Source organism: Neodiprion fabricii, chromosome 6 (assembly GCF_021155785.1).
Source record: "Neodiprion fabricii isolate iyNeoFabr1 chromosome 6, iyNeoFabr1.1, whole genome shotgun sequence".
Taxonomy (NCBI): Eukaryota; Metazoa; Arthropoda; class Insecta; order Hymenoptera; family Diprionidae; genus Neodiprion; species Neodiprion fabricii.
In genome coordinates, this window is record NC_060244.1 from 26,428,819 (window position 1) to 26,444,711 (window position 15,893).

Here is a 15,893-nt window from a genome sequence, read left to right on the forward strand (position 1 = left end):
ATCTATCAAAGTTCTTGACGATTCAAGTTTCTATTGATATCTTATGAATTCTAATAATAACATTACATGCGAAAAATCGCCGCAGGTTATTATCTCTGACTTCCAGTATATACATATGCGTATGAGGAACCCTTCGTGAAGATAAAATAGAAAGAGAGAGAAAAAAAGAAACGTCTGAAGTTGAAAAACAATTAATTACTTCGTGATTTCAATATAATAATACAGTCACCCCCTAACCACGATTTATTTTGTCATTCTTTAAATTATCGTGCTTTCTTTTTACATCCACATACATAATTTTCTTTTGATAACTGTTAAATCTTAACGGGTTAAATTTAATAAACAGAAAGCAGTAATTGTAGCCTATTAAATTTAACGACACGGCCAGTCGAAGGTCCGCGTTTCTACGAAGTAATTTACAACCGTGTTTTAAAAAAAAACTATTCTTTTCGCTTATTTTTATTATTATTTATTACTATCATCTTGTGCAACCCTCTCGTCACGTCGTCGTCTCTCTTCATAGACCATATACGTCATTCACTGGAAACAACCCAGGCAGGCGTCCTAGGAGTTCGAGCTAGCAAGAGATTTTTTAACAAGGTTTTGTGTGATGGCAGCGCGCGTTGTGGCGGAATGATAAAATAGGTAAAGATGGACGAAAATGGCATGTAAGGTGTTGGTAAATTCCAGTGAAATGTTTGGTTATTTTCGCCGCCTAGGATGGGAGGCTGCATAGGCATAACAAGGGCTAGAAACGGCTCTGTTGACGACACGTCGGGCAACTCTACGAGGACAAATTCAGGTGAGAAACAATATTTTCAACAAACACCAACTAACCTTGGAAATCACGTACACCTAATATGGGTCACCGCATGAAAACTGTAATTTATTCAAAATGCAATTTAGGACTCGATCGCGGTCTCTTACGTTCACATTTTTTTTTTTTTTTTTAATTATTTCTTAATTTTTTTTCCCAATCCAGAATACCGACTCGTAACATTATGTATATTGCGCGCGATGAAATCACGAAGGAATAAAAAAAGAAGCAGAAAGAAAGTTTGAAAATAAAAAAAAATTTCCTTATTCCTCATTTACGATGTAGCTTTCGTTTTTAGTCACTTCTACCTGTGATTTTAATTTCTATTCGCTGATGTAGGTATATGTTCGAACCTTGTCAAGCTATGACCTAAATAGTAAAACAAATGTCAGACCTCGATCCACGCTACCAAACATAGCTTCAATGGCTCAATAGATTTTCTTTCAATAAAAAGACTAAGTGTTGAACTATTTTTTATGCCAGATTGAAACCTATTCACAAAGCTGCAAGTTTTTTTATTTTTTATTGTTGTATTAGTTATTCCAATCAATAGATCGAGCTATTTGAACGATATCTGTTAAAAAATACAGGTATATAATCATTATTTTAGGATGTTTTTCAGCCTATCTGTATTCACCTCAGATAAAATTGTAAAGCAAATGTCAAACCTTGTGCTTTGCATAATTTTAAAAAAGTTTTGCGTGGTATTTGTAATCCTTCTTTCTGTCACAGATGAAGTTAAAAATATTAACTATGCCATTTATTTTTACAATTTCATGCAGGTAATTCAAGAAAAAACCATCCACTTTGTCACGAAGTGATCAGATGGAAGTCGGATGTTCCTTTGACCGAGGGTCAACTCAGAAGCAAGAGAGATGAATTTTGGGATACCGCGCCAGCTTTTGACGGGCGCAAAGAAATATGGGACGCCTTAAGGGCTGGCGCGACCGCGGCTGAGGCCCAAGACTATCAGTTGGCACAGGCCATTTTGGACGGAGCTAATGTCTCGGTGCCTAATGGATATTTAACTGAGTGTTACGATGAATTGGGAACTAGATATCAGGTTCCGATTTACTGCTTGTCATATCCAATAAATATTGTTAAAGAAGACAGTGGTAGAGATTCGCCAGCTGACTGTTCTGGTAAGATTTACTGAAATATCAAGTATATCTCTAGTTTATAGTGAAAACTGGTATGCTCTGTATCTTCTTAAACTAACTATTTGTTTCTTTTTTCTCTGCCACAGAGCCCGTCGACGGAGGCACAGAAATGACTTTGAAACTTAGGCTGTCTACAACCCTAGGAGATGTTAAATTACCCGTTTATAGTAAAGACACGATAGGAGCTGCCAAGAAAAAGTTGCAGGTTTGATTATTATCATGTGCACTGTTTTTGCAATTTACGATACAATCACATTGCTGTCATTGATTAACAAAATATACAATAATTGCTAATTCTCAATTCACTCTGTCAAATCAGCTTTTCAATTTCGCTTAACGTTCAGGCTTGTCTTTGCTTTAATTTAATTTTTTTTCAACACGATTGTATTTAATTATTCTTTCACTGCACAGAGTCAAGAAGGTCTGGAACCATCGAGGCAAAGGTGGTTTTTTGGCGGAAAACTACTTGGAGACAAAATGCACATAGAAGAAGCTAAGATTCAACAAAGTTACGTAATACAAGTAATTGTAAATCCGGAAAAAATTGACACAAGCCCTACAAAAACTAGTTGAACTCAACAAATTGTATATGGGAGTTAAGTGACGCTAACTTTTACTGCGAAAAAGATCTTTAAAGGACATTCCTTAACACAGACTACTAAAGTTCAACGTGTCTATTCAGTGATGATTTCTGTACTACTCTTATCATTTCCTTATGTTTTTATATTATTTTTCGATTAACGTACGGTGCCACAGTTGGTAACATTCCAGGTTTTTTATAAGGAAGTTTCTACTACCTTTACAATCAAAAATCAGAATAGAAAATAAACATCTTTGTAGAATGCAAAAATGTCATATATATAATAATGAGATATGCCTACATACTTGGATAATTTTGAAATTTTACGCGCAGGTCAGGGGAGTATTTAGATTGAACTAGAAACAGTATAGCGTAAACTTGTACTGTTTGGTAACTGAATTGATTAGTTTTGCGACATAATTATGTGCTTGATGATAATCGAGTTTGTAGATCGACTGAAATGTAACCAAGTGTTTCACCAGTACAGAACACATTTAAGCAGGCTGTGTTTACTTTTTATGGCAGAGCTTTGGAATTTTTTCTTAACATTTTATTCTTCAAGTATTGAATCGATATAGTGATATAAAATAGTATCTCATTTCCAGCTCAAATCAACACAACAAACTTTATCTTTGATACCATGGCCTAGTGAGAATTCTAGTTAAGACTTGGTCAAAAGACTTACGTTTAAAAATAGACCGTTTGCTCCTTCTTACAAGCATATTAATGTATATTATTGTACTATTTTTTAAACTAAATTCGAAGGCACAGAGTGAAAGTTTTTTGAGAATCGCACAATGAATGTGAGGAAACGTTTTTATGTTGCTGAATTAGTATTGAGGTAGAAATCGAACTAGTCGACAAAGTTTTGATACACGCGTGAATGTATGTATATTTTTTTTTGAAGTAGTAAAGTACTTCTGATCAAAAGATTTTGAAGCGCATACACACACGTCACACGTTTGCCATAAAGATCTTTGTACACAATAACCAGGTGAATAGCGAGCTAGAAGCCTAATTTTTCACTTGCAATTTTTTAAAATCCTTTAAATTTAGCTACATGGTGTCTCAATCAAAATGTCACGGCTGAAAATTTTTGGAAAAGACCAGCTTTAATGCTGACTTAGTTGAAGCAAATACTCTGTCCATCTCTCTGTAAACGAATGAAGCTAGACAATGTTGGACAGGACTCGATGCTTCAATTTCTTTGTTTTCAGTCGTTATTCAGCCTGATTTCGTTTCTTCTTTCGCAACTTACATCCCGAATACACCAATATAGAGTAATGACGTTTTTCCCGATCGATGATTTCGCGACGATCAATTCAACTAATATACATATACATAATATGACCATCCTTCACAAACTGGGCGTTTATATAATATATTTAGGCGTATGTATTTTAATTTATAAATTACCAGCAACAACTATATATTATATTATTATATAAATACGGTAATTAGAAGACAGTTTAATATAACTCAGTTTGCGAAAGATTTTTCAATACCTAATTAACTACGACTTTAATATATGCGTGTACATATTTCATATTTTATGCATTTCCTTAATGTAACTACCTGCCAGTTTAAATTATTTTGGTATCGAACGAGGTATTTACCAAGATTAAAATTTGGTAATATGCGAAGTATTGTGGTTTGTCTGGCTTCTTGGGTCAGTATCGCCAAGTATCAATATCATTTTCAAATAGAGTAGACAAATTGTATGAAAAACATTTAAGTGAAAGAGAAACGCACTCCTTCAACTTCTACAAATCTCGTATAGTGGTGAAAATTATGCATAATATTGGACATTTTACTTGACAAGGTCTTTGTAAAATAATGACTTCATTGCTGATCCAACATTACAAATCTAACTGAACGATTACGCAAGAAATTTTTGACTAGCAATCAACAAAGAGCGTTGTAAATCTTGAAAATTTTTAGTGCCTCGAATTACCCTGCAGACAATAGAAGAATAGACTTAACGAAAAAAAAAAAAAAATTTCCGTTCACCTTAGTTTTGTGATAAACTAAGTGCTCTTTGAAAGTCTGCGTAGTTCAGTAATAAAAAAATCAATTCTCTTTGTAATGAAAATAAAGGTAGTTTCGCATTTATGTACTGTAATATATTTCATAACTATCAATTAATAACTTTTTCATAGTTCAACTTGTAAATGCGTAAACAAATTTAGTCAGACTGATGCAACTATAATGATGAAAAAAAATTCGAAAAAAATAAACAATATATTTATCACAGAAGTCTCATACAAAGAAAATTAGTCCTTGGATTATAAAATTTTCCTGTTAAGGAGTCTTTTATAATGTTTTTATAACTCATTACAAGATGAATGCTATTCATTCAAAATAGAATCTGCATTCAAATTTTTTCAAGCAATTTGCAAACTTTATGTGACAGTTATAGCGTATGTAAAAGGAGGGAACCTTGCAATCATTACACAGCCATGTTACAAAAATACTCTTAGATATGTTGCGTTTTGTAAGGAAGCAACGACCACGCAACAAGAGACACGTTGAGAATGTAAATATAAAAAGTGTAACAATTTAAAAGTGCAATTTCTATAGCATGTGGTGATTTCATCACGCAAATGATGTTGCCACATTGGACCAATGTGTATAAGAAAACAATTACAAGAAAAAAAATTGATTAAAATAAATTACAAAAGGAACAAAAACTCTATGATGAAGTAATTTAGCGACCGATTGGAAATGACGAACTTAGTGTAACTGCTGATGAAATTGAGTGATTTCGACATCGAAATTGGGGTTACAAGTCTAGTAATCGAAACCTCTGAAGGAAAAGAACGTTTTTTGAAAGAGTCAAACGGTATATACATATATGACGCAGCGATAAATTCTAATTAATTAGATAGCAAATAAATCTTGAAAATTTACATTTTCTTAATGAAAATTAACGTCATTCACACACATATGTATTAAATATCCTATCAAGTCCATTCAGTGAAAAATTTATTCTGAAAACAAAATTAAATAAATAACAAATGTTAAAAATAAATATCAAACTAACTCGGTTTATACTATGTAAGGCAATATTTTAATGTTTGACAAAATTATATAGAATTCAAATGTTGTATTATTTAAGAACAAAAAATAAAAATAAAAGAATTAAATACGTAAGCTTCGATATTATTGTCATAGGTTTAATGTGATAGTATATATAATTAAAATTAATTTTTACAATTAACTATAATATGACTGCACACTACGTTGACAAATAAATTAGCATAATGTTGTAAACTCATCATCATTTTCTCTTCAACATCTTTTCCTACTTTTCAGTTTGGACGTGCTTAATTTGATTGTGGTTTCATGATTCGTATTCAAAGTAAAAACAGAACAAGTTCATCCTTGGCAAAATACTAAAGGCAATTTCTGAGATTTTTCATAATACAGAATAACAATAAAATCTAACAATTGTGAATCTTGAATTGTAAATTGTATTTTTTATTACTGTCATATCATTGCAGCACTCTATTTTACATTTCTATAATTATTCGCAAAGCAATACTATATTGTACAAACCTGGAGCTAACTGGTGGAAACATTCATTTGGGTAGACGTTTAACGTATTTTAATTCATGGCACAGCCACGTCGCTGCAGAGAGTAGTGCCAAACTTCCAGACTGATGGGAAGCTGCTAGTGGGACGGGAACATAATGTAAAAGTGTCGTAATGCCCAGAAGAACCTGCAGGTACCCTAAACACAAAACAGCCATTGCAGCCTTAGCCCCCCGTCCAGGCAAGGTGTACTTCCGTGAAATCCACCAAGTTGCTGTTATCATGGAAAGTGTTGTAATACCCTGAAATAAGATAATATTACAGAGAAATCAATTTGCGGCTTGAAATTACAAAAAGTATTTAAATATTAATGAGATAACTCACTAATATTCTATGATCAAATTGTACGGTTGTTGGATTTTCAGTGAAATTTCTGAGTGTAGGTGAAATGGCGAGTATGTCGTCAGGTATCCATTTGTCTCCCATTTTCGGAAATGAGTTATATACAAGTCCAGCATCCATTCCGGCAACAAAGGCGCCAGATATGGCCGTGAGGAAGATAAGGCCCTTTGTTGAATGGGTCATCATTCGAAGCTTTCGCAGACCCTTTGTAATATTGGTATCAAATTTTCGCGTACCAAAATAATCAACAGCCACTTTCTGTGCTGGAATTAATTTGTCCAAAGCGTTATAGAGAAAGCCAGTGTAGATAATAAATGCTAACCCAAGGTGTGAGGCTAGGCGGTATTGAGAAACTCTCGGTACATCAGAAGGACCGTTGAATCTGTCCTCTAGCCCAGATTTGACCATGTACCAGCCCATTAATCCTTGCATGCCAATCAAGGTTCCAAGAGCAGTAACTCTAAGCTTTGTTTTCTTATCAAACCAACCCTTTGTCCAGAAAAATGTTGCCGGAATTATGAAAGCAGCACCTATCAGGCGACCCCATGTTCTATGCAAGTATTCCATCCACCAGATGCGCTTGAATTCTTCCAGTGTTATGTTTTTGTTCGTTCTGTGAAACACAGAAATGTTTAGCTCATTGGAAGTCGGAAATAACCAAGTTTTGAATACAAGTAAATATGTGGTATCGTGACATTGTAAGTAATCAAATGATATAGGTTGTACAAATAATGTGTAGGATTTCTTACATTTTGAATTCTGGAAACTCTTTGTACTTCTCAAACTCTTCAATCCAGTCATGTTCCGTTAAGGGCATTCTTTCTCCGAGTAATTTCCACGTCACCATAGATAATCCAGATTCTGTGAGTCTGGTTATGCCTCCTGAACGTGGAGGCAAGGTGAAGTAATTATGAAAACAGTGATCAGAATAAGATACTTTATTGCGTTATCACGGAAAATTTTCAGTCTTATAAGCAGGTAACTGGTAATACAATAATTTATAACGACTCGGAGCTCGGATAGGTTTGTATGTGAGATAAATAGAAATTCAATGGTTTGAATTACAAACCAGATTAGGAATAGGTAAAGCATCAACTCTTAATGGCACGTTGACAAATGCATAGTGCACACGCCCCGATCATTTTCCATAAGTCTGATCTGTTACTACTTTAACAATGTAGCGAACGCAATAGTAAAAAATTATATAACCCACAATACCTAAAGCTACTGCAATGAAAACCATTCCACTACATGTCAGCATCCAGGTGCCGACAATCTTCTTTGAATTTGGAGTTGCTTTGGATGCATAATTCAGTGCTATGGTACCAGTCTGTCTTAGTAGGCTCTGAAACTGTGATGTTAAATCAATTTACTAATAGTATAACACAGTACTGCAACGAAATGATTCAAATGTTTCACTGTAATTTACCCTTCCTGCTTGAACGGGAATCCTTCGAAAAATGGACAGCCCATTTGTGCGTGACGCTTTTCTTGGCAGCGAGGCGATGAATGTTCGTCTGACATAACACGAACCTGTCAGATTAGCTCGACCAAGAATTTTGGTAGACTGACGAGCAACGCTCAACATCGTGTTTCTGTATAATAACGCAATGTGATGAAATATTTTGCGTGATGTAATACTGTAGGTAACTGAGGTAAATATTTGAGGTTAGGTTAGGTTAGATTGACTTACGTGATTGTAAAACAGTTTCTTGAATTATTATATTTTTTAAAATTAAATGCGCCGGAAGGAATGAATCTAATTTTTAACCGTTAATGTTTCCTTTTATATCACTTCAACTAAAAGCTAGGCGAAACTCACAACTGATACGCAATACATGCTCAATACTACTGACACTTTAACAGCAGACGACTCGAGACTACATCGCGAATAGCGATAGATCTATAGGTCTAATCTTCGATTAATTTCAAACGTGTAGAAATCACTGACACATGCGTAACTGATACATTTCACAGTTGAAAGGCTGACGAGACTTTCCATATTTCGTCCATGTTATCTTATTATTAGGTGACGAAGAAGATTTCATGTTATGTGCAATTCTCGCGTTCTTAACGGTGGCGATTAGAAAATCATCGATACCACAGTTTTAATAGTAAGATTTCGCCTGTGTGTAGGCAATCGCTTCAGTATTCGTTATTTCTTACAATTAGTTGTTCGTCAGATGTAATGATAGTTGCCTGACGACAGGCGGATTCAAGCTTATTTCTACTCCCTGACTATATCTTGTATTCCTGATAAATAACAATGCGACCACGGTCGATACGCAAAACGGACCGAAGTATTATACGAGAAAAACTGCAAGCGTTTGACATGACTTTGCAGGATAATCAGCAATTTCCGCAACTTCGTATTGTTGGGGATCACGCGCAATCGTCTCAAACGATTTACGCATGATACTGAGTGCGAATATCACCTTGCATTAGAATGATTTTATCGCTTACGGTAAAAAATTCACCATTTCTTTAAACTGGTCAACTAAAAATGCAGAAATATAATCTGTATGGGTAATAAAATAAGCCCAACAGTTGACGAGCTGAGACAAATGAATTCTTGAAACATAAAAAAAAAAAAACGTTTCACCATCCGTCAGGATGACGTTTTAGAAATACATTATTTTCGGCCACCTAAAATGCGTTCAAAATTGAACTTTTCGGTAAAAATTAGAAAATAGTTTTCCAAAATCGTTGAGCACACTTAAAAAAATGATCGTTTAATTTTCGGCCGCATTAAAATTTTATTTTAAAATGGCAAAGGCCAAAGGACAAGCGGCAAGTAAGTCAGGAGAGGTTGTCACGATATTTGTAGGTCAAGCTGGAACCCAGATGGCAAATGCATGCTGGGAACTTTTTTGCTTGGAACATGGAATCAAGTCGGATGGATATCTTTACGACGGTTTCAAAGTAGTCGATAAGTCGTTTCAGAAATTCTTCGCTCCGTCTCAAGTAACTTTATTAAATGATACGCTCTCGTTACCGAGTTAATCAACGAGTTGTCATTTTTACTATCTCACGCTTACTCTTTGCGAAGAGTAAGAATAAGTTCTATGTTTATTTACTTATTTTTTTTTTTTTTTTTGAGAGGGATCATTGACACGTTTTTACATCGTCTCTCAGTTAGTGCTGTAAATCTTTTTCTGCGTTAAGGCTAGCAAAATGGTACCTCGCACAGTGATTGTAGATCTTGAGCCAACAGTGATCGACGAAATCCGAACCGGTGCCTACAGAGATCTATTTGATCCATCGTCATTGATATCTGGCAAGGAAGACGCAGCTAATTGTTACGCTAGAGGCTATTATTCGGTGGGACCTGAGGCAATAGATCTCGTCCTCGATCGCGTTCGAAAAGTATCAGAAGGATGTCCGAAATTGTCCGGATTCATCGTTTTCAGGTCTACAATAAAAATGTTATTATTAACGTATTTCCAATGAGAAGAAAAGTGGAAGTGTTCGGAAATTTACAAAATTATTCAACGCTTTCTAAATATACATACCTATATCATACGTCGTTCATGAATCGTGTCACGTGACAAGGAGGAAAAGGGTATCTTGTCAACAGCATTTGCAATCAGTAATCAGATACTGCAGTTCTCGGTAAACGATCTTTTCTACCTGTTGTACGTAAACAAACAAAAAAACAGTATCATAGGCTCATGAGAAACGTATTTTGAATTGAATGTTACAAAGTTTATATGTGATATCATGACCTCATAAGAGAGATAGTAAAAATATGTAATTTAAAGACACATAAAGTAGATGTCAGTTTTAAGGAAAAATTACGAATCATTAATCGCTGTTAAACCGTTCAAGAGCGGAATGTTACCGGGGAGTATGAAAGATTATATGATTCCTAGTATCCCTCCTTTATTACCCTACAGTAAGATTCCACTCTCATTGTCAAATGGTGACAAACGGCAAGCTCATCGTAACCTTTCGCTAAATTTGTTCAGTGTCACGCCCTCTCCACGATAACTATCGCTCTCAAATAAATATTGCTCATATAAACTAAATAAATTTCCAAATAGAAATGTAAACAATCACAAAAAAATGGTTAATCTGGTTGAATTTGAGGGGTGTTCGAGTTGAGATAATATTATCAAACAAAATTTACATTCGTTAGTCTTATTGCTTAAATAATTTGAGTACTGCTGGATTGAACGAACCCAAAATCTAATCAATTCTAAGTTAGGCAGAATCCCGTTTATTGAGACAAAAATCATAAAACTCCGTTAATTCATTTTCTCGAGATTTTCTCGAAGAATAAATTCTCTATACTTCGAAACGTTAAGATCTAGATCTAGCGAAAAATCGACTTTTTTTTATTTCTCAGAATAGTGGAAAGTTAAAGATATTTTATACACGCGCAATTAACAATATCTAACACAGGGGTCATATTTATACTAAAAAGATCAAACTCGCCGACCTGAAAGAGATAAAAATAATCTAAATTCTTTTTGACAACTGTGCATGATCACGTAATATGTAAGCAGATCTTTCGGCGGTGGTACAGGAAGCGGCTTCACCGCTCTACTCCTCGAAAGCCTGTCCGCTGATTACAGCAAGAAGTCAAAATTGGACCTTGCGATTTATCCGGCACCCCACATTTCCACAGCAGTCGTCGAGCCCTACAATTCCGTACTGACAACGCACGGCACCCTAGATTTTGAAGACTGTTGCTTCATCGCGGACAACGAAGCTCTGTACGAAATATGCGACAGGTAGACATACCTGTACACATGTGTATATCGCGTGCACGCGATTCCTGATAAAATTTTTTACCTTTTACCGAAAATCACCATTTGAGAGATTAAAACTTTGCAGAGAACATTCCAATGTTTTATTTATATTTATTTATTTATTCATTTCTTTCTTTCTTTTCTTTGCAATCCGTGCAGTTACTCACGTAGTTTCCGAAGGTATAATTGGCATCACCCTTAGGAATCTCAACGTGCCACGACCGACTTATACAAATCTGAACCGGCTGTTGGCCCAAGTGGTTTCAAGCATTACGGCATCCTTGAGATTTGAAGGGGCGATAAACGTCAGCCTTGAAGAATTCCAGACGAACCTGGTTCCCTATCCTCGAATTCACTTCCCGCTGGTTACCTACTCGCCTATTACAAATTGCTGCAAGGCCGTCTTCGAGGAGTCGAGTGTCGCGCAAATAACGAACGAGTGTTTCGAGCCATCGAATCAGGTATGCACCTACCTATCTACGTGTGGGAAAAATAATTTTCGACGTCTATCGCGAACAGTCGGCGTTAATTAATCTCCGTGATTCGCAGCTGGTCAAGTGCGATCCCCGTAAAGGGGCCTACTTGAGCTGCTGTCTGCTTTACAGAGGGGACGTCAGCCCGACGGACGTGAACCGGGCGATATCGTCGCTGAAGCAGCACAAGTCGATAAAGTTCGTCGATTGGTGCCCAACAGGATTCAAGGTTCTCCTTTTGCTCACTTACAATCAGTCCCCTTTTTAACCGCAACGATTCGGCTGACAAGAAGAAATTTCAAGGCCCCCCTTTCAACGCGTTACAACGTTTCGTCGTCAATTTTCAGCTGGGCATCAATTATCAGCCGCCGTTTACGGTCCCGGGTGGCGATTTGTCGAAGACGTCCCGTTCCCTCGTCATGGTGAGCAACAACACGGCCGTAAGACACGCCTGGGCCCGAATCGGCAACAAGTATGATCTGATGTTCAAGAAGAGGGCATTCGTTCATCACTACATCGGCGAAGGGATGGAAGAGGAGGAGTTCCAGGATGCTCGTGACGACATAGCTGCTCTGATTGAAGATTACAAAGAAATAAACATGTGACGGATTGCTTGTTGTGGAAGAGTTTTCTAGGACGTTCAGGAGAAATTGACCATCGGGGAATTTACCTCGGGCTTATCGAATCGGATATGATTATGATAATTCTTGGATGCAGGAGAGTCTCTGAGCTCTTTGTGATTGAGTTGATTGCGCGCTGATTTCGGTGATCGATTAAACCGATTTCAATTAGCCCGTTAATTAACTTTTACGTCAACACCTGATGACGATTATATATGTAAATGTGCTTGCGGGACTTCACCTTCCAAGTATTACACGTGCGCCGATATTGTGTTTGGAAATTGCCTCGATCGCAACGGATTTATTAGCGCGAATCTGCACGAATTGATTCTTCGACGAGTAGCGTTGAATGGGGACTTTAATTGGGTTGTAGTTATTTTCAGAAAAACTTGATGTCTCGAACAACGGAGGAACATCAATTACGCACATAAAGAACCGAGGCTTAGGCTTGTAACCGAAACTCCTTAATTGAATTAATTTATGATCATGTAATCGACTGTTTACCGGGAGATAATTAGAACTAATTACTGTTAGAAGTATTATTACACAAATATGCATATACGTACATCGTTAGACCTCCCACGACTTTTTGCTTGCACATGCACGAATGAAATCTGGCAAAAGTAACAATAAACAAATTTCAAAATCATATTTACGGTAAATTTATAATTTCAACGACAATACCGTGCGACATTGTAGCTACGTAAATATTGTCGTAGATTGATTTCGGGTACATCGCATAAAACACATACATACGCTAAATGTAGTGTAAACAAAAATAACCGGCGGGAGATGATATTATGCTCGAGCTGATAATTTGATTTGCTGGATCGAAGAAAATCCGCTATCATATTATAATCTTTCAACGTAAGTATTATAAATCATGTGAATTATATACATTTCGGTTTGAAATAATTTAATTAAAGATAATTATACAAGTTAACAAAAATTCAAACTGCTACCGATATTACGACTTGAAATTAACGATGTAATTTAAACGATAATATTTGAATCACGTGCACGATACTAATATGTATCTGTATAGGCATACTTTTTCTATTATTATTTTATTTTATTTTTTTTTCAATCCCTCACGCGGCGTACGCGACAATGTGGCGAACGCACTTGAAAGACCATTACTTATCATGTTTCAGAGTTTGAATTTAGAATTCGTTCAATTGGCGTTTCTAGACGTACAGTAATTGAACTGCGGGTAGAAGAGGTGACGCAGAACAATTACGCGTAACTTGACAAATTCTCGGTTATTGGTACAATGGAAACGTTGGACGGTACTGAAAGTAGAATTTTCAGTCGGACCGTTGTCCGCTTCTCTCAACCGAGGTATACAGATTTGTGTGTATATTACACACACACACACACACACACATTATATACAAGTTGCTTTCCACGATGGCAAAGCATGTAAAATTAACCACAAGAACAACGAACGCCGAGAGAAGGGAATGGCGGTCGAGTTTAAAGGTCCAACAACGCGATGTGTTGCGTCTGAGATTATGCGCGGTTCAATAGGTTAAATTGTAATTAATTAAACCTCTTGATGAAAAAAACAAAGAACTTGGCGTAACGTATCGAATAACGGGCGGAAGAAAACGTGGGTCAAGTCTCACTAAGAGTTCCCGTGACTCAAACTGCTCTCAAGATTGGAATATTTCAGGATTCCTTACTCGATGCTACACGTGTATAAACACAAATATTTGAAGACGCAATCGCGATGTGGACTTTATGCCTATATGTAATTGAACGGGTCACGCACAACGTCGCGGAAATTTTTCGAAATACGGATGGGACAGTGGACATGATAATTAATGAATTATCTTTCGTTGACAGAGGGATGTTATAATACATGCTCGGCATGTTCTACACGCGTGCAAGCTCCATGGGAGGCACAAGGAGTGTGATCTACGAAGGCGATGACTTATCGCCGTATTTCTTTTACTTTCGTATCCATACCACCATTATCAAATATAGTTATATGCATACGGTACTCGGTGCAATAACACGTGTTATAACGATAATGGGGTATTAATAATTGTTGTAACTACCGTCGTTGTCGCTATTTTTTTTTTATCTTTATTATTATGGTTACTTTTGGCATTGTTTGAAATGATTACGAAACTTTGAACGTCAGTACACATCGCATATGACGTGGGGAATAACGTCAGACGATTAACTTCGATCCCGTTTTGTTCACTGGCCTACTTTTGTTACGGATTCTGAAACTGAAAGTGACGTTAAAGTCACTTGTTTTAGCTGATAACTTATCGATTTTTTTGTTTATTTTTTTTCATTTTGGATGATTCAAACCCGACCCGGAATGTGATGCATAGTAAAATACACGCTGCAATGGGTATCTCTTGTCGATCACGTGCCAAGTTTTTCATAGCAATTTCTATTCACGAACCGCGAAGACTTTTCAATTTCATGTTACTACAGAAAATATAAAAATACAGTATTGACGAGTCGTGCAATCTCTTTTCGGTCTAAATGATGACATGCGAAAAGAACACGACCTGTAAATTATTTTCATACGACAAAGCTGTCTACAAAGTCCGTACGATTTTTTGTTAAAATATTTCTTACGAATGTGTAAATTACTCACATATAATCACCGAACGTAATAACACATTATTTGTGAAGGATCATAAATGCGTCAATGCGTAATGAAAATGTCAGAGCGTCTTTGCGTACGATAATACGACTTACGTAAAGTTTATAAAGTTGCGTTATTCGACCGAGTGGAGGGAAAAATGATGGGGAAAAAAAAAGAAGAACAACAATACCGAGGAAGATGCAAGGAGTAACTGTTTTTCCGGAACAAACATTTGTCTACCCGGGAGGGGATAGAAACTAGTGTAACCGACCCGCGATTTCATTTATCAAAGCAGTGACGTGGGTCCGATCGGTATAAATAAGCAGTGCTGACCGCGGCTGGACATTAGTTTCCAAGTAGCTATCAGTGAGTGCGAATGAATAACTGAACGCCGATACTAAACGCTGCGCAACAGCTTCTTCGATATAACTGCAAAGTTATATTATCACCAATTCTAGTCATTTTTTACCTGGTACCAAACAACCAACACTACCAAGCAAAGTAAGTTGTACAACATTTCTTAAACTTCATCAAGTTCGATTATCCGGTTCGACAATTCACATAATTGTTTTGTTTCGAATTTTCTCAAGGGTAGAACAATTATGGTAAAATTAAAAAATGACTGAACAATACTCGGGTTTCTATTTAAATGAATAATTCTGATTCTATAGATAGAGTAGTAACGAAAATCTTCATTTATTACTTGTAACATTTGTCTTTTTTACGTTGATAAATAAGTTTTGAAGTGTCTGGTTGATAGTATAAGCAGCAAATAGCATCACGTTTAAATAAAAAGCAAACTTTATTTAACGAAAATATTTTTTCTTTTATTACTTACGTGGTAGAAATCAAAATTTGACATCTAGAACCCAGGCTCAAAATTCGTGACGTTGATCGGTGTTATTTGATGCATGCACTATTTTGAGTAGTTTTAAACGTCTC

The 15,893-nt window shown here is 36.1% G+C and overlaps 3 protein-coding genes across 7 annotated transcripts; 2 read left to right on the plus strand and 1 right to left on the minus strand.

The window, feature by feature from the left end:
• The first annotated feature begins 523 nt into the window (after positions 1 to 523).
• LOC124184713 (ubiquitin domain-containing protein 1) lies at positions 524 to 5,707 on the plus strand. Of its 2 annotated transcripts, XM_046574735.1 has the most exons (5): positions 524 to 645; positions 720 to 802; positions 1,600 to 1,959; positions 2,064 to 2,182; positions 2,389 to 5,707. In XM_046574735.1, the coding sequence occupies exons 2-5, from the start codon at positions 721 to 723 to the stop codon at positions 2,548 to 2,550; spliced, it is 723 nt and encodes a 240-aa protein (XP_046430691.1). In that variant the 5' UTR covers positions 524 to 645; position 720; the 3' UTR covers positions 2,551 to 5,707. The 2 variants fall into 2 exon arrangements, with proteins under 2 accessions (XP_046430691.1, XP_046430690.1); XM_046574734.1 differs by lacking the exon at positions 524 to 645 and having other exon boundaries at positions 666 to 802.
• On the minus strand, positions 3,462 to 9,809 carry LOC124184707 (cytochrome c oxidase assembly protein COX15 homolog). Of its 4 annotated transcripts, none has more exons than XM_046574718.1 (6): positions 9,675 to 9,809; positions 7,923 to 8,088; positions 7,712 to 7,844; positions 7,243 to 7,375; positions 6,476 to 7,106; positions 3,462 to 6,393 (listed from the first exon to the last, which is right to left on the minus strand). In XM_046574718.1, exons 2-6 carry the CDS (start codon positions 8,079 to 8,081, stop codon positions 6,139 to 6,141), a joined length of 1,311 nt encoding a protein of 436 aa, XP_046430674.1. In that variant the 5' UTR covers positions 8,082 to 8,088; positions 9,675 to 9,809; the 3' UTR covers positions 3,462 to 6,138. The 4 variants fall into 4 exon arrangements, with proteins under 4 accessions (XP_046430674.1, XP_046430675.1, XP_046430673.1 ...); XM_046574719.1 differs by lacking the exon at positions 9,675 to 9,809 and adding an exon at positions 8,187 to 8,699 and having other exon boundaries at positions 7,712 to 7,838; XM_046574717.1 differs by lacking the exon at positions 9,675 to 9,809 and adding an exon at positions 8,187 to 8,674.
• LOC124185574 (tubulin alpha-8 chain-like) lies at positions 9,260 to 13,201 on the plus strand. Its single transcript, XM_046576452.1, has 6 exons — positions 9,260 to 9,457; positions 9,659 to 9,903; positions 11,002 to 11,229; positions 11,450 to 11,708; positions 11,797 to 11,949; positions 12,068 to 13,201. Exons 1-6 carry the CDS (start codon positions 9,260 to 9,262, stop codon positions 12,323 to 12,325), a joined length of 1,341 nt encoding a protein of 446 aa, XP_046432408.1. The 3' UTR covers positions 12,326 to 13,201.
• The last annotated feature ends 2,692 nt before the right edge of the window (positions 13,202 to 15,893 follow it).